The sequence below is a fragment of the Pavona decussata genome, unplaced genomic scaffold (assembly GCF_977016875.1).
Source record: "Pavona decussata unplaced genomic scaffold, jaPavDecu1.1 SCAFFOLD_72, whole genome shotgun sequence".
Classification (NCBI taxonomy): domain Eukaryota; kingdom Metazoa; phylum Cnidaria; class Anthozoa; order Scleractinia; family Agariciidae; genus Pavona; species Pavona decussata.
In genome coordinates this window covers 4,516,151-4,540,323 of record NW_028145491.1, presented here as the reverse complement: position 1 = coordinate 4,540,323, position 24,173 = coordinate 4,516,151, and the positions used below count along the sequence as shown (strand labels likewise).

General features: G+C 36.9%; 1 protein-coding gene across 1 annotated transcript; it reads left to right on the top strand.

The window, feature by feature from the left end:
- Positions 1 to 30: 30 nt before the first annotated feature.
- Positions 31 to 18,509, top strand: LOC146477081 (cyclin-Q-like). The gene is made up of 6 exons (XM_085114129.1): positions 31 to 190; positions 2,430 to 2,539; positions 9,668 to 9,753; positions 14,621 to 14,753; positions 16,565 to 16,783; positions 18,108 to 18,509. The coding sequence occupies exons 1-6, from the start codon at positions 58 to 60 to the stop codon at positions 18,198 to 18,200; spliced, it is 774 nt and encodes a 257-aa protein (XP_084970255.1). The 5' UTR covers positions 31 to 57; the 3' UTR covers positions 18,201 to 18,509.
- The last annotated feature ends 5,664 nt before the right edge of the window (positions 18,510 to 24,173 follow it).

The following is a 24,173-nucleotide window of genomic DNA, read 5'->3' as shown; positions in this document are numbered from 1 at the left end:
AGTGGGGACGAGTTGAGGACACCAGTGCCCTTCCTGTTTCGGACGTGGAAACGAGGTATGCGTGATATGCGTTGGCTTCGCGGTGCCTGCCGCAGTGCCATGGAGTACAAACCCGCTAGTGGTCAAGCAACACTAATTACATGTCCTTTCAGGGAGAGTTTTAGGATCACAAAATTTATTGTGGAGACAGGTAAGCACGGTCCCTATTTTAGTTATTCAATTGGGTAGCTATAGCTGGTCAATTCTGTACATAATAACCTCTTGCTTTTCCGGGCTGATTAGGCCGGGAAATTGTAAACTTCACGATTTCCTCCAGGGGTGCGGGAATCCCTGGGTAAAGTGTTAATCCCCACTTGCTAAAACATTGAGTACATGTGGGATGGCGGAGACTTGGGGGCGAAGAGCACACACTCTCATATCCATAAACGGGATATATCATAATAAAGAACTGTGAAAGGAAAGTTCCTTGGAGATGCGTGACACTTGAAAATGTTTTCGGATAGGATTAAATAAATATAAAAAAATATCAAAAAGTGTCAAAAATGGTTTTGAAAGAAACACAGACGTTCCAGGTATATAACCCTTCTTCAGTGTGGAGAAAACCGTTGAATTACGCTACCGGACATAATGAATTATAGTAGCGCATGCATGCATTAAAAGTTACTATTCAAATATAGCTAAAATTGACATTAAGTCCATCCGGCTGAACAGCTCCAAGTTGGAAATGAACTGACGTTGATTTTCTAACTTGGAACTGTTCAGCCGGATGGACTTAGCCTGTTCCAGGCTCCTAGAGAGACGCGCGAAGGAAAGGGCGAGGGGACGAAAACGAGGGGGACTGGGGGAGAGAAAAGGAAAGAGAGAAAAGTCCCCCTCGTTTTCGTCCCCTCGCCCTTTCCTTCGCGCGTCTCTCTAGGAGCCTGGAACAGGCTAGGATGGACTTAACGTCAATTTTAGCTATATTTGAATTGTACCTTTTAATGCATGCGCGCACTACTATTCATTGCGCGCGTGTGTCCGATAGCGTAATTCAACAGTTTTCTCCACACTGAAGAAGGCTTTTATACCCAAAACGTCTATATCATAATAAATATCATGCTACTACTCCTATACGCGCATGTGTCTGGTAGCGACCGTAGCGTATTTCAACGGTTTTCTCCACACTGAAGAAGGGTTAAGCTTATATACCCGAGATGTCTTGTGTTTTTTTCAAAACCATTTTTGACACTTTTTGATATTTATTTATATATCAATCCTATCCAATAATATTTTTAAGTGTCACGCATCTCCAAGGAACTTTCCTTTCACCGTTCATTAATAGCTTACAATTATTGTAATAGTTTGAGATCAACTCTGGGTATGATCTCCTGCTTCTTAACTTCTTATAATAAGTGTAAGCTTATATCAATCCAACTACATTTGTACTCACTATATTCTAGCCTGGCCAACTGAGCATTCGGTAATCAAACTCAATCCTTGGATTGAATTCACTTGAACTGTGCATTAAGGCCTGGTTTAGATGCCATACTTTACATGAGCCAAACGAAATTAAAATTTTGACAGGCTGAATTGATTTAGATGCCAAACTCAGAAGCATGCAATGACTGAAGAAAATTGTGGATTAATTGGTAAACGTTTGGTTCATGTGAAGTACAGCATCTGTATCAAAGCCAGACCACAGCCGTTGCTCTGGCTCAGCCAGGTGGGAAAAATGGCTGAGCCGATCCAAATTAGATTGGCCATTCTGAATTGATTCAGACACCATACTTCACAATAACTTAATTCATTGAATTAATTTCGGCTCATATAAAGTACAGGGGCTGAACCAGGCCTAATTGATCAAAATAAGTGAAATTTGTGTGAGTTTGATTGTTGAATCAATCAAGTGCAGATTGAATGCTTGGTTTATCAATAGAGTTGATAACTAAAGGTATTGGTCATTGTAAAGAGATTCAAGTGCACTAGTCTTTGAGAAAGGTTTTGGTAGCTATAGGCTGTATCATGAGGCACTCAGGAAATCATAAGGGCATCCCATGCAGGCGTGGTTCCAGGAAAAAATAACAGAATTTTCAGAATTTCTTTTGCCTGGCCTTTGATGGATAAAAACCAAAACTCAGTCGAAAGTTAATTTATTTGTAAAAAGGGTTAGTTACAGGCATGGGCAATTCGAAAAATGATTTGAGATGCAGCATTCTGTAAGGGACAAGCTAATGTGTGTTTCATGATATCATGTGTCACATACATCATTGTAACATTTCAATCTAATTTGATTGCAAAAGCAAGTGATGACTATGGAGAAAAAATATTTTAGTCTCTCCCAAGATATAAAATTCTATTATTAGATTTTTTTAATGCTCTTGATGGTCAAGACAAAAATGGTCAAATCTCATAGAATGCAAATACTTTTTTTGTCATTTTCTTTCTTTAAGGCCATAGACTAAAGCTCCCTTCTGTGGCTTGTGCTTCTGCATGTGTTTTGTATCATCGCCTCTTCAAACAAGTGCGCCATCAATGTGACTTCACATTTTATGATCCAACTGTAAGTTATCATTTTGATTGTTTTAAAATTATAATTATATATTTATATATCTGTTATAAATTAATCATTACAACATTTACAAGCACTAGTCAAGAGCAAAAAACAAAACGATTTAACTAAATAAATACACATAAAGTTTATTTATTCATTTATTTATTTATTTATTAAGCTTTCACCAACCAAGAAAAGATAATGCAGTGGCGAGAGACACACAACAGAGTGAGACTCCAATTAAAGTGTGCCCTTGAAAATTAGCATACACATATAAAATTTTCATATGTTTTTCATTCTATATCTTAAGTGAGCTATTAAAATGCCCTAATAAGTACGTAAATTATGATCATCCGGGTGAGTGTAGTCCTGAGAAGTACTGTTTGTGGTGACTTTGACTGACGTTTCGACAACCTGAGCGTAAGTCATCTTCAGAGTCAAGTGAATTGTGGAACGTCAGTAGGTGGTATATATACGTCTCTGGTTGTTAACCTGATTGGTCAACGAAGTCCAGATGTTATTGGTCGTTTGTCAGTAAGCCGTGATGTTATTGGCTGTGAAGACTGTAAAAAGTGATTGGTGCGTTTCGATCCGTCTTTTGTTAGTCAAAAAGTCCGTGGGTCTATTGCTAGTAAAATGTCTATTGTTTGTTTGTTTCGTTGTTATTGTCAATAAGTCGTTTGTATGGTGCAGGTAGTTGTAGGCAACGGTTGAGTGGCGTTTGTTCTAAGTTAGTAAACCAGCTTTCCAGAGTGAGTCGTTGATGGTAATTTGTACAGTAGGTAATGCACTTGGCAGAGTCCCAGTCGATTCTGTGGTTCTTTTGTAAATGGTGCTCAGCAATGTGATTGTTGATATCACCATTTCTAGTTGCTCGTTTGTGTTCAGTCAGTCGTACGTTTAAATTTCTGCCGGTCTCACCAATATAAGTGGCCTGGCAGTCGCAGCATTTGATTTTGTAAACTGCTCCCTGTCTGCGGTTAGGTTCGTCTTTGTCCTTTACTTTCGTCAGTAGTTGTCGTAAAGTGGTTATAGGTTTGTGAGCTACACGGATATTGTAAGGTTGTAGAATCCGTGCGGTAGTCTCAGAAGTGCCCCTTACGTAAGGTATAGTTACAGTAGTTACGGGAGTCGCGTCATTTGTGACGTTAGGTTCAGTGTTCTTGTAAGTGTTACGTCTAACAAAGTCCTTGTTGTAGTTGTTCTTGTTGAAAACGTTGTCTAAGTAGTTGTTTTCGTCTGCGAGTCTGTCAGGTGAGTCACAAACCAGTTGTGCTCGCCTTGTTAAGGTCTGTATAGTCGTTGCTTTGTGAGAAGTAGGGTTGTAGGATGACTGGTCCAGTAGTCTGTCAGTATGTGTTGGTTTCCTGTAAACCGTAGTACTTAGTTTGTTGTCGTTGTTGTTACGGGTAACTAAGCAGTCTAGAAAAGGTATTTTACCATTTTCTTCGATCTCCTTAGTAAATTGTATGTCAGCGTTCTGTCTGTTAAGGTGTTCGTGAAAATCGTCAATTTCGTCTTTGTGTACTGCTGTAAAGGTGTCGCCTACGTACCGTAACCAGAGCGGTAGTGTCCGTTTGTAGGTTGCTAGGGCTTGTTCCTCGATGTTCTGCATGACAATTTCTGCTACGTATACAACAACAGAAACTGGTGAGCCCATAGCTGTTCCGTGTAACTGTTTGTAGTGCTTTCCGTTGTACTGGAAGTATGTGGACGTTAAGCAGAGGTTCAGTAAGTCCATTAAGTCATCTGTGGGCAGTGGCAGTTTTGTCGTGGAGTTCTCGATGGCGGTAGCAGTACAGCCTAGAGCCAGTTGAAGTGGAATACTGGTGAACAGTGATTTCACATCAAAAGACACAAGTTTGTGGTTGTCAGGTATTTGTACCGTCTTGATGGCGTCAATAAAGGTCTCGGTAGACTGCAGTTTGTGTGTTTGAATCCGTGCGATAGCCGATAGTGCATTACCTACTGTACAAATTACTATCAACGACTCACTCTGGAAAGCTGGTTTACTAACTTAGAACAAACGCCACTCAACCGTTGCCTACAACTACCTGCACCATACAAACGACTCATTGACAATAACAACGAAACAAACAAACAATAGACATTTTACTAACAATAGACCCACGGACTTTTTGACTAACAAAAGACGGATCGAAACGCACCAATCACTTTCTACAGTCTTCACAGCCAATAACATCACGGCTTACTGACAAACGACCAATAACATCTGGACTTCGTTGACCAATCAGGTTAACAACCAGAGACGTATATATACCACCTACTGACGTTCCACAATTCACTTGACTCTGAAGATGACTTCCGCTCAGGTTGTCGAAACGTCAGTCAAAGTCACCACAAACAGTCCTTCTCAGGACTACACTCACCCGGATGATCATAATTTACGGACTTATGACATGACTCCTGGGTTCAAACCATTTACAAAATACCCTAAAAAGCTATATAATAAATAAAATTATTACCGGTATATCTATATACTTAGAAAGTTATGAACTACATTAACAAACTAGCCATGAAAAAGATAAACTAGATACAAAATTAGTTATAAAGTAGAATATAGAGAGGGAAAAAAAGATTGATAAGAACTGGACTATCAAAGGACTACAAACTGTAGCTGACCGTCTGGACTATTGAGAGTCTGGAGGATCAGTGGATATTTTTAGCTTTAACGGCCTTTTGAATACAAGAATGATATTTAGAATATTTTCTCATGCATGTAGTGATTTTTCCCAAAATTTTAACAGAATCATTAGAAAAAAGAGAGAGTATTCTTGCAACAGTTTGAATTAAACCAAATATTTAGAGTTAATGTCGCAGTTCCTATGACCATCAGCTTAACAGAGATCTCAACAGACAGACAATGACAATGTGATATTTGGCATAAAGGTGGGAACACCACCCAGTGATTGATGTGACAGACTACTCCCATAGTGTGACCAATTTAAGCCTTACTTATCTCCCCAGTTCTATTAACTGTATTCAATAACACCACTTGATTGGATAAGTTATAGGCAGGTCCAAAACGTAATTAACAATATATTAGCCTAACTCTCCATGGCACAATGAGCTGAAACCTACAGCCAGTGAAAGGGCAAAGAGTGTTTTAGAATTTTTTTCAACCAGCTCAAGCCTACATGTACTTACAGTGTATCCGCAGCATTATGAGCTGGGTAAAGGCTGATAATGAGCTTCAAGGTTACAAAGCTAATATTTATGGTAATAGCCTAAAAGCACAAAGCTTGGGGATGTCGTTGGGGACTTAACTGAACATGAACCCAAATTTATTTAAAAACAACAACAAAACTTCCAAAGGGAGGGAAGGATGGGAATTACTATGATGCTACAGGTAGACCTTACAGTGAGCAATACAGGAAGCGAGTGATACTTGGATTTACTAGACCTTTTATAGTTAGACATATGTCTTGGACTAAGCCAATGGCGTGTAAAGTATCATTGAACACAAGAGATTCACATAGCTAATAGAGGTGAATAGAGGTACTGTATTTATACCTTTTTAGCCACACAAAATGAAGGATATAAATGTAGCGGATGGTATTGCAACATGTTAAAATAATTGGTATTGTACAAGGAGAGTAGAAGTACATTGATGTTCTGTTTGAATTACATAAATATGCTACAGTAGTTTTATTGACACAGTAACAAATGAGAGACCAAGAGCGTCATGCTCCATTAACTGCATTTTACAAGAATTATTATGTTGTGAAACTTTTAGTCTTTAGACTTTTTTGCTGAGTCTTTTATATACAATTTAATAGAGTAAAGAACAAAAAACACATGTTTACATAAAAGAAAGTAAGTGGTGAGGAAGCCTAAAAGGAAACCATAAGGCTTATAATGTTAGGCTCCCTCGAGTTAACTTTAAGTGTTGATTTACAGATTGAAGTATATTTTATTTTCTGTGCAAAGCAAAGGTGTGTTTACATAAAAAGAAGAAAACTGAAGTATTTCATCATGTACAGTTGAACCTGTACATAACGGCCCTGTATTAAGCGGCCAGGTTTTAAAGTCCCGTTTTTTCGCGCATACAAACGCTGTATTTGTTACCTGTATTAGGCGGCCACCTCTATTAAGCGGCCGCGGCCACCCTGTAGCGGTCCCATGTTTGTCTTTCTTTGTTATTTTTACCTGTATAAAGCGGGCACCCCTGAATGGAAACTAAGCCATATGCACAGTACCATGGATAACAGGAATTGTCGCTGGCAGTGCCGACAGTCAACGACTTGCTCTACAAACAAAAGTTTCAAATTCTGAGGCGCCAAACGCACATGTCCAACCTGTTTAAGTCGCTGTAATTCTTACCCTATTCCTATTTTAACTTGAAGAATTTTATTATATATTGTTTTACTTTTAATTAGCAACATTACCGTTATAACTCCACTTCGATCGTAACAACTATGAAATGACGGAATCAGATATTTTGTTGTGACCTACAAGTCACGTAAGTAAGTGAGTTAGAAATACAGTACTGTACACCGTACAAGAGTAGAGGACAATTTATTGCACAGTGCTTTTGCACAATGTTACGTATATTATACCATTAAGTTACAAGCTGGCACTGAACTTTGTTTACAGTATTGATCTCTTGAAAGAGTGTTGATTGTCCTATTGTTTCCTTGCATGAAATGTTTTTGTATGATACACCATCAAAATTGACATTAGACAATGCCCAGTGAGTATTTTTAGTGATCCTGTATTAAGCGAGGGTACCCAATAGGGTTCTTCAATCCCGCCATCCCAGACAAAATTTTCCCTCAATCCCGTAATCCCGACCGCTGTTTTAGCCCAATCCCGATCCCGGTCAACATAATTTTTTTTTTCACGCCCCTTATTTCTACGAAAAAAGGCATTTTCAGTTGGATGAAATTCCCACTGGAAATCTGAGTACTGATCTTTGTGCTGGTCTTTGGTCACGCGAGAAATATTAGCTGTAAGATTATTTCTTCTATTTCTTTCCATCATAAGGACGACATCGTTCATTTAAATGGCGATTTAGACGGTACGATTTTCTCTTACGGCTGTCGCATGCGATTTCTAGAGCGCGGGCCGGTCGCGTTATGCAAAAAATCGCACACAGCTCTCGCCACTCAACATTGCTTTTACCTACGATTGTCGTAGGATTTTAAAACATGACATTTTTCGTGTTGTGTGCGTCTGTCGTAAGGATGTTGTAGGTTGATTTACACGACGCGATTCGTGTTGTAGGCATGACGTAAGCGTGTCGCATGTGACAAATCGTAGGCAAAATCGTACCGTCTAAATCGCCCTTAAGACGTTTTTAAAGTTTCCCGCGAATCACGTCAGTCAATAAGTCGTTAGCAATTCCTTTTTAGAGCCTGCTCTTTTTCCTTTTACTCACAATTGAATGGTGAGGGCTGCCTTTCCTATCACGTTGATACTTGGAAAACTTTGCTGTCATCAAACTCTGAAGGGCATTGCTATTCACGTACCACAACGTGAGACTGCAACAAATATTTGAAAAGGGGACAGGCCAAACACAACTCCCGCTGGCTGCTTAATGTACCTTAGACTTCTGGATTAAGTGCTTTTCTGAGTACGTTTCTGAGAGATTTTCGTTTTCGATCAAAATGTGGTGAGGTCTCTCTGTTGACCTTTTGATTTTGATCACGAAGGAAACTACTCAAATTTACTGAATGGAGGTTTTGTTAGGTCCTTATTGCCCATTCGGAGCCATTTGAATAAGTTCCTTTATGCCGTTGTGTACTGTGGCAATCGTTTAGGCAATTGTTGTGTACTGTTGCGTTCTGTGGCAATTGTTTAGGCTTATCGGTTCAAGTAAAATGCAAGGTCTCAGGGAGCACAAATAAATTTCATCTGTAACGAAACAGTACCCGTAATTTTGTTAGCGAGTTTACGCAACAGGACCGCTGATGTGGTGGGACGGCAAATTGTGCTTGTGTGACAAATGTGACGGCCAAGTATTCATGACTATGGATTGTAACATTCCTACAGCTCGTGGTTTTCAGGTTGTCACAGATGAGAGAACACCAGTTTTAGTCGAAAATCTGCTAAAAATGTGAAGGTACTAAGATGTCATGTTGGTCACACAGCGATATTTCACCGTCCCCTTCCCTCAGCCGTCCTGTTGCGCAAGCTCACTATTTTCTTGTCCAGGACGGTGACAAGTAGATTTTCATTTTACATTTTCGACACCGAACTTCCTGGATTTCGTTTCTTTATAGTAACATTTCCCGCATCCCGCTTCGTAAAATCGTAAAATCCTGGGTCCCGTCCATAATTCTAATCCCGAATATCGTCGCTCTTTTCCGCTAAAATCCTGAATCCCGACCTTTAAAAAAGCCAAATCCCGCATCTCGAAAAACCTATTGGGGACCCTCTTAAGCGGCCATTTGTATTAAGCGGCCAGTTCCTCAAGTCCCGAGGGTGGCCGTTATATACAGGTTCAACTGTAGTTTCAGTAATCAGTCATGCTCTTTGGTTTTAGCTACTCGTTCATTTCTCATTCTCTGTGACTACATGTAAGTTATACTTTACTTGAAAATTTTTAAAGAAAATTGTTGTCAGTTATTCATGTTATAATTGGCAAAATCCTAAATTTTGCTGAAAAAACATTAAAATTAATATTTAAAGCAAGAAAATAGAACACTTATTAACATATAAGATCATCTTTCAAGATAACGTCATTGTGCTGCAAAACAGTCAAATTACTGGATCATAACAGCATGCAATGCATTTCATTCTTTTGTTAAATATTGTGTTGATCAATATGTAGAGTCACAGCAACCTTTTACCTGAGGGGAATGGGGTAAGGGAACACCACTCCCCTGAAAAGCCCAATACAGTTGTATTTCCTCTCAACTTTTATATGTTAGAATTAATTTTGAAGTTTTAAAGTCATTGAATGAGACCTCAAATATGCAAGAAACATTTAAACAAATCGGTCATAAGACTTTTAATGTTCACATATTTTGTCTTTTGCTTGTGTAGATTATTTCTTCACATTTCAAACTTTAATAAAGGTATTATTGGTTTCCAGAATTGCACATTGTACTATGTCAGAAATTTTACTTCTGAATTATGCATTTGAATATTTATGATTACATGATGATTTAGCTTGTTGGAAGTACTGCTTTATATCTGGCATCCAAAACAGAAGAATGTCCCTGTAAGCTGCGAGATGTCATAAATGTTTCATACAGGTAACAAAATATTATGTTTTATAATTATTATTAAATGGAAGAAAGATCCTCACAGTTAGTAGGCAACTTAAGCAGTTGCGAAAAGAAAGCCTGAAAAAATTCAGGCTTGAATGAGATTCGAACCCATGACCTCCGCGATGCCGGTGCAGTGCTCTACCAACTGTGCTATCAAGCCAACTGGGAGTTGGTCATATTGTTAGTTCGTAATATGCCCATGAAGGATGAATAAATGAATGTAAATATATGAAACATATATTTTGAACTGCGGATGAAAAAGAAATTTTTTCAGGCTTTCTTTTCGCGACTACTTATCTATAAGTTGCGTACTAACTGCGAGGATCTTTCTTCTATTTGATCTTTCATCTGCAGTTCAAAATATATGTTTCATATATTTACATTCTTTTATTATTATTATTATTATTATTATTATTATTATTATTATTATTTTATCATTATTATTATTATTATTAATTGATTGAAAACATCACTTACAAATACAAAATAAAACCTGCTAACTTACGAGATACATATATACAAGTTAACAAGTTACAAGATAACGCTTAAAGCTTAACCTAGTTACATGCTGACTTTCAGGCACTTTACAGAATTAACACATACACACACTTAGGTATAAATACACACTGCACGTGAAGTTTGAAACTAAAATTATTTACAAGTCTTTACACAGCATTCTTGACGAACTGAGGAACATGTGCATACAAAATACAAAAACACGGGCCCAAGATTTAACAAATTGTTCTAATTTATTATTTGAAACTGCTAATGTTCGCATAACAGAGATTTTGTTTTTTAGACGTAAAAGAAATTAAAGCTTTCAAAGTTTAAAATGCCATTGCATTTACTAGTGCTAAAAATGTGGTACTTGGCAATAACGAGGTCGTAATTAAGCGCTGACCAGTTGTTTGATTTTTGGTGCCAACCATACAGAATCACACTTTCAAAGAGATTTACGTGTTCTCGGTATGTTTTGTGCCAACATTGCGTAAAGAGGTTCCAAAACGTGTAGGAAATGTTACAGGTAAACAGCATGTCCAACAATGATTGAATTGTCACTGTCCTTTATACCAGCACGAAACAAACTGGACTGCGTAGGTACATGTAGGATGTTGTGAATAATTTTGAACTGTAAGATTATAAGCTTTGGTTCATGCAAGATTCAGAAGGGGAGCATATAGACGTTTTGGATGTTTTCTGTGGTGAAGCCGTAATTTAAAATTTTACTCTCACCGGTTGGAATCAAATAGGATTTGCTAAGTAAAGTCAAATATGCAATTTTAGTAGACGGAAGTGAGAGAGATTGTACCTTTGAAGAGACTGTGTTGTGGAATTTTACTTTCCATATTTTTGGGATGGCTTGCAGTATTAACCATAAAATGTAGTGAAGGGTACTTTAAGGTTAGGTTTTGCTTTGAGCTCAGTTAGTGATAGAAAATTTAAGTCTTCAGCTAGTAAATCTTTGATACAAATAATTCCTTTATTGACCCAGGAGTTGTAAAAAATTGGTTTTCCATCCACTAGGATGTCACGATTATTCCAGATTATTTGCTTCTCCGCTGATACTTCATGGTTTGTTACAGCTAGTAAATCTTTGATACAAACAATCCCTGTATTGGCCCAGGAGTAGTAAAAAATTGGTTTTCCATCCACTAGGATGTCACGATTATTCCAGATTATTTGCTTCGCTGATACCTCATGGTTTGTTACAGCTAGTAAATCTTTGATGCAAATAATTCCTTTATTGGCCCAGGAGTTGTAAAAAATTGGTTTTCCATCCACTAGGATGTCACGATTATTCCAGATTATTTGCTTCTCCGCTGATACTTCATGGTTTGTTACAAGTTTAAAGCTTTGCCAGTAACTCAAGATAGTACGGTAGAATTCGGGGAGGTTTTGTAAATCGAATAGTTTAACATCGTATTGGCACTTGATGAAAAACATAAGATCGCCATACTGATTTAGAGCGTATTCCGGGACTATTTTCCATGAAGCATCACAATTTTCTATAATTCTGTTAACCCAGGCTATTTTTAGTGATCGTTCCATCATTTCAAAAAATTTTTCTCAGCAATAATAGTTTTTCTTTTAATTTTAGTTGGTTTGTTATCCCAGATGAAGTTAAAAATCGTTTTGTTGATTTTTTCTACAAGACCTTTCGGTATAGACAATAAGGAAGCACTGTAAATTAGTTTCGATAAGCCTTATGTTTTAACAATATTTATTTTGCCCATTAAGGTGAGCTTTCTTTGTTTCCAGTTGTTCAGGGTTTTTTCCAATGTGGTTATCTTCTCCTCAAAGTTAAGTACAGTACATTCACGCGTTCAAGATCATAGAAGTAAACTCCAAGGGCAAGAAATGGCCACAAGAGCCCATTATTATTATTATTATTATTATTATTATTATCATTATTATTATTATTATTACTATTACTATTACTATTACTATTACTATTACTATTACTATTATTATTATTATTATTATTATTATTATTATTATTATTATTATTATTATTATTATTACAATAATTATAATTATTGGTCAGTATATGCATGCGTAAGAGGCTCCAGGACACCTTTCCACAAAATTCCACAAGGGGATTTCATCGATGACTGTCGCCTAAACGCTGGCCAAACATGTGTCCGTTGATTTTCCGTGAATTGTTTTTTTTTTTTTTTTTGGTATTGGAACTTTTAACTTGTAAATAGTTTGGAATATGTGGATGAAGATGTTGTTTTTTTATTATTTTTATTCTTATTATGACATTTGTTTTTTCTTTAAAAACGTTTGTGCTTGGAAATTAGTCTCAAAATCGGAATGAATTGTAAATAGGTTTTAATGGTTTTTTTTTAACTTTTAACTTGTAGATAACAATTTGCTTGGTATATGTTAATGAAGAGATTATTATTATTATTATTATTATTATTATTATTACTATTATTATTATTATTAAGTTGTCTCTTTTTTCATCGAAATGAATTGTAAATAGGTTTTAATAGTTCTACTTTTCTACTTTTAACTTGTGAATAGCAATTTGCTTGAAATATGTTAATAAAGAGTTCTCATTATTTAAAAAATTATTATTATTATTATTATTATTATTATTATTATTATTATTATTATTAACAATACTATTTACAAGGCTAAAAAGTTAAAAAGATATTAAAAACCAAATGTTTTCGACTAATCGAGTCATCCTCAGGGTAAAATTTATTATTATTTATTTATTATTCTTTTTTAAAGAAACAAAAGTTCCATCCAATGAATTAATACTCACTGGATCATCATCAACATATTATTTTTTTTTAAAAAAACATTTCAGTTGATGATCTATTTCTGGAGGGTAAGGGAAAGTCAGATGTCTACCAGTATGCATGACCTAATATTTTGTCACAATCACTGTGATCTTTTGCTCAGTTTTCTCCTTTCTATGTTTGGACCCAATTTGCTTGCTTTTTGTTATTTTTTAGCTCATGGCTCCAACAGTGGCTTTCAAAAATGTTAAGAAATTCATGCAGTTTATCATCAGTAAGAGAAAACACAGACTGGTAAAAAGCTGACCTCAATTTGTTTGTTTGTTTTTTTTCTTTTGCTTTGCTGAGAGGTTGGATTGTTTAATACGACAAGAAAAATCTTCAGCCAGATTTGAAACCAGTCGATCCATCCCCCAGGTGAACAAATATCCAACATGGGAGATGAGGAGCTTGAAAATAACTTTTACTGAATGAAATTGGTGTATTTTAATAGGTGACAAATTTCAGAGTATTTTCTTCTTGTTGTCATGATCATTTAGGTAAACTGATTTCATTCAATACCATGCAATAACATATAGTCACAGAAATATTTAATAGGAGAGTTCCCACGTTGGAGCCCTGAAAACCCCTAAGCACCCGTAATTTGATCTTTTACTGGTAAAATGGGTAAAGAAAAATAATTTTACAATGTAGGTAAACATGTATCTTATCTGAGTTGAAATGAATTTCATGGCTTGTGCTCCATATACACCTGTACATATAGCACTGACTTTGCATCTTTATTCCAATCAAATAATGTAGACATTGACATGAAAATAAGGCATCAACATGCACAATAATGTTTGGAAGTGACAAAGGTTCTTAATATAGAATGTATAGTAATATAGTATCATATCTGCATAATACTGATATTAATAACTGAGATCTTTGATGGAGAGCATTCCTTAGTGACAGAATTCCACCATAGAATTCCATCTCATAAGGTGTGATATCGAGTATTTTTTGATATTTCCTTTTCATCAATTTTGGGGGGCCTTTTGACAAAAAAAAAAAAAATTAAGTACACTACTGGCTTAAATGGCATCAATTCACTAACTACTAGTTGACAATTACTTAAACATTACAAGACCCAGCAACAAAACATCCTTCAAGTACATACAGCAACTGCTTTATTTTTTATGGAATTCTTGAGTATACTGTATTTCAAAATATTTTGATTTATTGGTCGGGAGTCATTTACCCATGACTCCTAGACTTGAGATATAACTTGACCTCTGATGAGTTAGTATTATAATAAGGTCAGTGTGAAAAGGTTTAGTAAGTTAAAGAAAGATGGTAGTAAACAAAGTATTATTTAATTTAATTGCCTGAGAACAGACTGGTGTTTTTCTTGTTTGGCAAGCAAGTACATGTGTAATCTACATTTCACCTATTGATTAATAAAGATTAATAAGTTTTTTATCTTATAACCTTTTAATCCTGTTTAATGATGTGTAAAATTTATATAAAAACAGAAAGTATATTTACAACAACTAAAGGGAATTTGATAACAACATTTACGACAATCATTAATTAATATGATATCTGTTGGTTCAAAGGGTATTGCATAAAGACAAAGCTCCTTTAGATGTGGGATCGTTGTACTGGGAACTGCGTGATAGTGTGGTTAACTGTGAGTTGATGATGTTGAGAACCCTTCACTTTCATGTAACATTCAACAATCCACATAAGGTACTAACAAATAGGCTGGCCTTGCCCATGTGTGCTTTTTATGGTTTCTTTCATGTGTTGGTCTTCTGACCACATACATGTATAAGCATATTTATCCCATGCAATAGAGAATACAACCAATCAGAAAGCTAGAAACCCGTTGCATATTCTGCGGTATGCAACGGGTGGTATTCCACATAAAAACCCCTACAAATTTTTCAAATCTTTGTTGAAAGGCTTTTATACATTTAATGAGCAGTAGCTGTTTCTATTGGTTTAATTTTTTATCAAAATTATGTACTTTCAAGAAACGTTGCCAATCTGTTAAATATTTTTTCACTGGTTGTATTTGCTGTCAAAGCATTGTTTTTTGTTAATTCAATGAGTGGCATGGGATAAATTAGTTATGCAATTTGCTCTCTCGTGGTGTACCGTGAATATCCCACTCGTGACTTGATTTTTCTTTGTATACACATTCGCCTGAAGGCTTGTGTGTATACTTAGATAAATCAAGTCACTCATGGGATATTTCACGGTATACCACTCAAAAGCATTGCATAACTAGTATTTAAACGGCCCTCTCAAAATGTTTTGTAGTAATAGGTAACATAGTAGGAGTAGTATACAGACAAAGCTACATGTTTAGTCCAAAGAGGTCTCAAGCAAACTTTATGTGTACTAAGTAGCAAAATCATCAGCTTCCTTACATTTTGAGAGGGCTGATTGGGGCCATTTATGTGAAAGGTTTGCTAAGCTAACCGTTGGTCATTTCTAGTGGTTAAAATGTTTTAAACTTTTGATTTCAATGTTAAGGCAAGTTTCCAAAATGTGTTGTCAGCTTATACGTGCTTAACCCTTTCCCGTCCGAGGGAAAAGGCGAATTTTTCTAAATCGCTAACTATGAACTGGGAGACCACATGTGATATACCATTTAAAAGGTATTTTCTGGAGTGTGCTATAAATCACACCAACAGAGATGGTCACATATGAGAGTGACAAAAGTCCAAAACGAAAGAAGAAAAACATTAAAAATTTTCTTATTCGTTGTACATACTGGGTATCCCCCTAAACTATAGCTTAATGTACAGCTCTCAGTGCATTGCTTGTTGTAAGATATCAACTGGACCCTTAACGTACAGAGGAAAAAAATCCAAAAGTTTGAGGTGTGGTAAATCAAGTCTCATATAGGAGGGGGGCATGATTTAATGCCTTCAATTTATAGATCTTTCAAAGATCTTTTGGTTGTGCAAATTTCACACAAATTGACCAAATACTGAGCTCATAATTGCGTCTTGTGCCATATGGCACTCTTGGTCGGGAAAGGGTTAACCCTGAGCAGTTATAAGTTAAGCTTAGGATAATTGAAAATGCTAAGCTCAATATTTTATGGATCGAATATTATTGGCATTGGCTCATTAGAAGAATATTAATTGATATTTTTTAATAATATTTTTTCTTAACCATCAATCAGCACTTCTGTGCCTCCGTGTTCTTGATCGGATGCTCTAACCTCTGAGCTACTGAGGACTCGTTGGCGAGCAAGGGTCAATTTTTGTGGGTATTGTTTCATAAAAGTACCCATGTGAACCTTTGGAACAGCTTTAATATAATTTCTTCCCTGGCCCATAAAAATTTGTCAAATCCCTTCATTTTTGGTGATTTTACTTTCAAGGTGTTCAACAGTCAAATGTTCTAAGGGTGGGGATCCATTGATAAATAAATAATGGTGTTTTTCTTTACTTTGTAAATTGGTAAATTACTTAATTATTTACTTGGTAAATTTTATTCATTGATATGTGACTACTTCTTTCTGTTTGCATGTTTGTGTATAGTATCTTCTAAACTACCTCAAATCACTTGAAGATTGGCTTGTGGAGGAGTCATGGAATTCTATCAGCCAACTGAGCTGGAGTTTGTTGCAAGATAGTTTCCATACCACATTGTGCTTGCAATACAGACCATCTCTCACTGCAGTGGCAATGATATACTTTTCCCTAAAGTGCCTTGGCATCACTGTTCCGACTCAGGGTGCTCAAACTATGTGGTGGAAGGTTAGTGTGTGATGTACAGTGAAACCCGGTTAATACGGACACCAAGGGGACATGCCAAAGTGCCCGTATTTAGCGGGCTCTCAGAAAAACATGGAAAAATGTCATGGACACATGTTTAATCGATATAAGGACTAAAGCAGACATTTTTACTGCAACAAGACGTTGTTAAATTTCTTTATAACTGTGACTGAACTTTTTGAAACTAAAGAAACTTTACACTTATTCATCATAGTCTTGGACTAAAACTATTTTATTGTTCTTGAAACACGACAACGGAGTCAAAGTCCTATCAGCATCAACCTCCGCGCGGAGGCTGATTTTGATAGCGGCAAGCAAAGGACGTCAAAGAGGAAGAAGACTACAGTTAATGACTTGAAACTAAAAGCCAAGGAAGTGAAACTTTTGTGTATGCATAGTAGGCAGAAAACAAGAGTAAAACAGCGGAAGAAAGGCAGACTGATCAAACATGTTATGCTATTTTGCTACTACTTCAGTGTTAGGAATAAAGCGTATTAGCCCGTCAATTAGCACATAATTGTGCCAATGAAAATAGACAGTGTACAGATAACCAGTGCCCGTTAAGTGGGTTTGACATTTTGTATGAGAGTTTGTCAGTCGGGACACAGAAAAGTGTCCGTTGTCCGTATTAACTGGTGTCCGTATTAAGCGGGTAAATTTTAGAGAAAATAGATGAGCTTTTCGTCGGGACAAACGAAACTGTCCATAATATCGGGGTGTCCGTATTAAGTGGTTGTCCATAGAGCGGGGTTCCATTGTGTTTTCCTTGACAGTTGTTTACTTCCCTTTCACCCCCCCCCCCCCCCCCGTCTCTGCCACCACAATTGTTATTCTCACAATTCACAGTTCTTTTCCTTCTTTGTTACAATTATATTGACTTACTCCTACTCATCTTCAATCCCTTTTTTTGTTTCTTATTTTAAAAGGCTAAGCCATCGCTATTCACAACTTTAGGTGGAAATACCCATCACACCTTTGACTCAGCAACTCTATTGGCATTGTTGGCTGAGACCAGTGTGATAAATCACATCCAACCTATAGAAAATTGATAATTACTGGACGTTTGCCTGTTGGGTAGAGGTTTGAGTTACCTGTTTGGGTAGGATTTAGAACCAAATGAATGTTAATTAAGGCCTCAAATAAAAAACTTCCTTTATTCCTCTCTATGTCAAATCATTAATTCTGAAACCCATAGAAAACAATACACCCTAAAGAAACTTTGTAATGTAGCAATAAAAAGAGTATGTTTTCTTTACAAGACAGAGTAGGTATCAATTTCACGGACGACTTATTTTTGCATTCACAGGCAATGTGTCCAGGGAGCACAGAACAAGAAATCCAAGCAATAATTAATATCATGATTGAATTTTATTTGGATGAAAACGTCATAAGGAAATGATTGATTTGGAATCAATCAACAATCCCTTATGCCAGTTTTTTCAGTTTCCAGAGATTAAAAGAAGGCCAATCTGGGCGTGTGTTACGCCTCAAAATGTAACAACTTTTGACAGTAATTGAATTGTTACATTTTGGCAAAATGTGACAAGTGTAACAACCACCTATTACAATACAATACAATCAATCTTTATTCCTCCTAAGATAAAAAGACATATCTTAAGTTACATTCATTGTTAGAAGTAAACATACAGTATATAAATAATAGAAAGATTAAAAATTATATCTAAAAATAAGTCTATTTACAAAAGCATTTTTAAATCTATCAGTCTTAATCTCCGGGCGATGTGCGGTTTTGTTTCTAAGTTGCTACTTAGTTTCTTTTTTCTTCGGGATAATGTGACTAAGCGGACAATCGGGATCCACTGAACGAACCTTGAAAAGTTTCTTATCTGCCCTTACTAAAAGTTCTCGAATACCCATTCTTTGAGATATATATTTCCTTTTGAAGCATCTATCCAGGAAGTTTTGTATGACCATAAGATCTGAGTCTACAGCGCCATAAACAGACAGACCATAAGTGAAATTCGGTAAAACTAAGGCGCTAAATAGGCGGTCTACTTCAACTTGACTAAAACCTTCCTTCCGTAACGATTTTAATACAAATAGACACTTATTTGCCTTAATCAGCTTAGCACGTACATGTTCGCTATATTTACAATTCTCCTGAAAACTAACACCTAAAATGGGGAGCTCTGGGCATTGAGGAATGTTATTCACTTGAAAAATATCCTGAATAAAGCCTTTCTTGCGAAAAATGATTTCTTTACATTTCGACGGATTACAAATAATCCTATTTTTTTCAGACCAATTTAAAAACTGATCCACTAAATCCGTGCGACGGTGGCCATTACTCCAAACGGGAATAATGAGAGTGGAGTCGTCCGCGTATTTAAACAGGGCTAGGTGATTATCTATGCCGATTTCCAGATCGTTAATAAAAACACAAAATAAGTACGGACCACTCACACTACCTTGTGTAGTGCCCCTGTTGACACATTTCCATTGTCCTCGAAAACTATTGTAAATGACGCACTGTTGACGATTCTCAGGAAAGCTTTTAAAATACCAAATGATTATGAATGTATTTAACGGTACCTCCTTAAGCTTATAAGACAAAAGTTCATGATTAACGCTGTCGAAAGCTTTACTGAAATCCATGGCAAACAAACGCACGGCTTTACAATTGGGGTCGTCTAGATACCTATAGACGATGTGTTGCACACTTAGGAGCGCGTCTGTACAGCAAACTGTAACAACTTGTTTAACGCGAAATGTAACAACGCAAGATGTAACAGTCTTTTTTATGGTTTATTACCAGTAAGCTTATTAATAAGTTACATTACTATTCACTGTGTGCGGGTGGCTAAACTTGGTCACAACAACCTTCAGCACAGCTTTAGCTATTATCCATCGGTAGTCTAAACTTTATGAAGTATGGATTTTTGGATTCCCAAATTAATAAACTGCTGTTTGTGTTACTATCAATACCGGGAGAGGTAAAGTGGGAAAGAGGAGCGAAGGGTCACAATATTCCCAAGATTTCAGAATTTGGGAGAGGACAAGTTAAGTGGAAGCGGTTGTCAGATTAAGTGGTAAGGTAAGGTAAACTTTATTTTGCCAGGGTGGCCCATTCAGCAACGAGGCTGATATCCAGAGGGGTCCTGGACCTGGTAAAGGGGTACTAACACCGCATACATACAGGAGGAGCTTCGAAAACTTTATCGCTGGCACCTGAAGAATGGTTACTTTTAAAACAACTTCTATTCTAACATAGCGCGCGTGCTCCCCCATCTAATTCCTAGTGGCGTCATCATGGTGCATTTCTCAACATACTCACGGCCGTGCATCCATAAGATAACGTGTGCAAATCAGACAAACTCGGGTTTCCGTCGGCTTAGTTTTTAGAAAGTTTCCCCAGAAATGGAAGAAAATAGTGAAGAGCTACCCGATTTTTTCATGGAATTGACTCAATTGAGTCAACTCCAACTGTACCGTGCACAACGTAAACATCGCGTTGAATCGAAACCTTAATTCAAGCCTTTTACTTTGATTTGAACTGTGGACTTGGAAACTCGTTTGTCTACATTTTTATTGACTTTAAACTAATTCAAAGAAGCAAATTTTCATTGACGATTTCAGATGAACCATTCACGTTCAGACCATACCATAGTGGCGTTTGTAACCAGCTAATAAAAACCTATTTTCTGTACAGCGCATTGAGAGAATTTTCCGCGTACTACTTTGTTGTCACTTTGTTATAAAAAGAATTAGTTCATGCTTTTAGCTGTGTTATATCGAGTTATGGGTGCACTTGGGAAGTTTGAAGAGCACTCGGAAGCTAGAGTTGCTCTCAACTGCGCCTCGAGCAACTCTTACAATTCTTTCGTGCTCTCCTAACTTCCCGCGTGCATCCATAACTCGATATACGCACGCTCAAGCATGAACCAATTCTTAGAAACTACTTAGGGACCGTTCATTTTTTATGAGCATGGGGGGGCTGGTGGGATTTAGGGGGGGACCACGAGAAAAAAAATGGCACTAAAGGGGGGGGGGGGGCTACCAAAAAAAATTGAGTGAAAGAGGGGGGGGGGGGTCACCAGCAATAATTGGCTAGTAGGGGAAATTGAAAGTGGCTCAACAGAGAAACAGATGAAGAAATTGAATATTATTTCAATTTTATTTAATTAATACGATTTTCCTAACCACTTTTAATTTGTTTTACATACTGAGGTCGAAATCTGCATTTCATATTAACAACAACTGAAGATCAATAATGGCGGAAGAAAAAGCACAATGAGGAGGTTGAACAACTACATGAGGTGTACCATGCGAGAGAGTAGAATCTCCGCCCTGGTTCTAATGCGTATCAAATATGATATGCCTGTCAATCTTGACGAGATAGTCAATTTGTTTCAAGGCCTACACCCGAGAATGATGCAGTTTACCAGCTTGGTGTATAACTATCAGCAGATCGAATAGCTATCAGAACTTGACAGGGCGCGGAATGTACATTGAACTTTCTTGTTTAAGTTGGGACAATTATGCCGCAGAAATGATGTATATAGCTTGAAAAGCTGCTGTAAAACAAATTTGTGATTTGCCTAAAATGGGTCTCAAAATGCAGGAAATGAGGTTTCTGGGAACCTAGATTTTCAAACATTTCCGGGGGAGCATGCCCCCGGACCCCCCTAGTAAGAGCGCCTCCGGCACTCAACAAACACCCCTATCTAACCCTTAACTACGCGCCTCATATCTGTGTGTCCACTGTTTTTTTTTCTGTTTAATATGACTTGTAATCGTTGATTGGTATGCTTCGATCCGTATTTTGTTAGTCAGATCTGTACGTGTATTGATTGTTTCTACTCGAAGGGGAGTAATTTCACGTTAAACATTTGCTTGATTAATTTTTATAGTTCCTCTAAGAATCTAAATGGAAATTTAGGGTTTGCCGTTGCCGTAAACGTGTTACTATCTATAAAACGTTTTTTTTAAACAAGAGAAATCTTTACCTAAGTAGAGAACGGTAACTTTTTAATAGTACTGTAAAGAAATCACAGTAACAATTACGTTTATCTTTGATATAAACAGTACATTAACATAAGCGTTTTGCTAAAGTTAGGAGTATGATTTGTTTCTGGTTGGGCGGGAGGAAGGGAGGGGGGGGTCATCAGAAAAAAATAGTTTCTGCTTGGGGGGGGCCATGTGGAAAAAAATTGCATGTTAGGGGGGGGGGTCATACAGTTTTGTAGTGGCAATTAACCAAATCCCACCAGCCCCCCCATGCTCATAAAAAATGAACGGTCCCTTACTTACACTTGCATTTACTTTCAATACACTGTTGCTTTTCTCCATCGTTAATCAAAGAACACAAAGAGAGTCTCTGTTACAGAAAAGGGAGGCTAAAAGTGTCAAGTTCTACCGCTCTACGCTTTATATTCTATAACTATGCGCTCTTAAATATTTTTGTCCTCTTTTCTTTAAACAATTCCTTAGCTTAACATTTTAATTCAAGAGAAAATGCCGACCTTTCTAAACCGAATGATTTTATTTAATACAGTCAACTCTTCCCTAGCAACCGCCTCCCGTTTTGCTTCTCAAATACTGCTCCAAAACCTCTCTCAGCGAGACTTTTCAATTCAACAAAGGAAAATCTTGAACTGGTCATGTGACCAGTAGGTTTGTATAATTTACCTGTCAGGAAATGTTTAGCTTGACAAGAAGGCTAATATGTCTAATTCTCCTTCTTCATGTATCAAGACCACAGTTGTTACGTTTCGCTTTGTTACATTTCGCATTAAAGAAGTTGTTACATTTTGCGTTAAAAAGTTGTTACAATTCACGTTAAAGAAACTGTTACGTTTTGCCTCAAAAAGTAGGGGTATCGAATGGTCCCATTCAATTTTAAAGTGCTCGCAAAATTTGGCCTTTGCTCGAATAGGCCTTATCACGGTTTTCGATGCCGTTTTGACGGGTAGGCAAACAGGCTTGAAATAAAAGTGTTTGTATGGAAATCCGATGTCAAATAATTTTTATAAAATATCGCTTCTGAAAAATTCATGAATTGGAAACTTTTGGCACTAGGAAAAGGATGTAAAGAAAAAAATTTGGGGGATGTAGCTGAGACAGAAAGCGTCCAGTCGTGTTTTGAACTTTCCATACATTTCCCTGTATTTTTTCCCGCGAACTATTTTTAGCAGCAGTTCACGGCTGGTTCGCTATACAGACAAATGTATGGAAAGTTCCAAACACGACTGGATGCTTTCTGTCACAGCTACATCCCTCCAATTTTGTTCTTAAAATCCTTTTTCTAGTGCCAAAAGTTTCCAATTCATGAATTTTTCAGAAGCGATATTTTATAAAAATTATTTGACATCGGATTTCCATACAAACACTGTTATTTCAAGCCTGTTTGCCTACCCGTCAAAATGGCGTCGAAAACCGTGATAAGGCCTAATTCTCGCAAAAATTACACGGGTGCTCGCTTGCTCGTGCTCGCAAAAATTTTGCAACTGCTTGCATCCTTTTAAGAACAATTTGGCTCGCAAAAATAAACACACTGCTCGCATGCTCGCAAATGCTCGCAAAGACCATTCGATACCCCTAAAAGTGTTACAATTCGGGTTAATGTTACATTTTGCGGCGTAACAGCGTGGTCCAGGCTTTTTTTTTTTTTACCCCTAAAAGAGACCATTTTATACATATTGAATTAGAGTTAGTTCGTTGTACCAGTCAAGTTCAAGCCCGAGTCAAGTTCGAGTCAGGTTCCATTTATTCTGTTTTCGTTTGCTTCTTTTTTGTCTTTATCAAAGGCTGCATGTGATTGTGATTCTTGCTTTCATAATGATGTGCCAACTGATGTTCGAAGCATCAAAAATGAACGAGATATTATTGTCAACGCGATCGCGATAATTCATTGTTCAGCAACAAATTAACCGCAGTCCTTATTCATTCTCGCCATCTGTGACATCTATAACAGACTTGAATGGGATTCGAACCTATGACCTCTGCGACGCCGGTGCAGTGCTCTACCAACCGGAGCTATCAAGCCAACTGGGAGCTGGTGAAGGATGAGTCATATATTCATATTCATTTATTCATCCTTCACGGGTATATTACGAACTCACAATATGACCAGCTCCCAGTTGGTTTGTTCTTGGAACAAGACAGCAACTCGAGAAAGTAATTACTTCACAACTTGTTGTTGGTGAATCTCGAATATATGTCCTTCAACAAAGGCTTTCGTGTTGGCCACTACCTCAGTGCAGTTAAATAAAATAGGGGGAAATAGAATTTATAATACTGGTTGAAGAGCTCTGCTAGTTAAATTAGGCTTAGGAGAGGAAAATACAACAGTAAGGAAAAAAGTGTTTACAGCAAATATATAAGTATATAGTATACGTTAATTTTTTTTGCA

Excerpts from the sequence above, each read along its gene's own strand:
- LOC146477081 (XM_085114129.1), top strand. The coding sequence starts at position 58 with ATGCGTGATATGCGTTGGCTTCGCGGTGCCTGCCGCAGTGCCATGGAG. Across the intron at positions 191-2,429 it reads AAAATTTATTGTGGAGACAG|GCCATAGACTAAAGCTCCCT; the intron begins GTAAGCACGGTC and ends TCTTTCTTTAAG. Across the intron at positions 2,540-9,667 it reads TCACATTTTATGATCCAACT|CTTGTTGGAAGTACTGCTTT; the intron begins GTAAGTTATCAT and ends ATGATGATTTAG.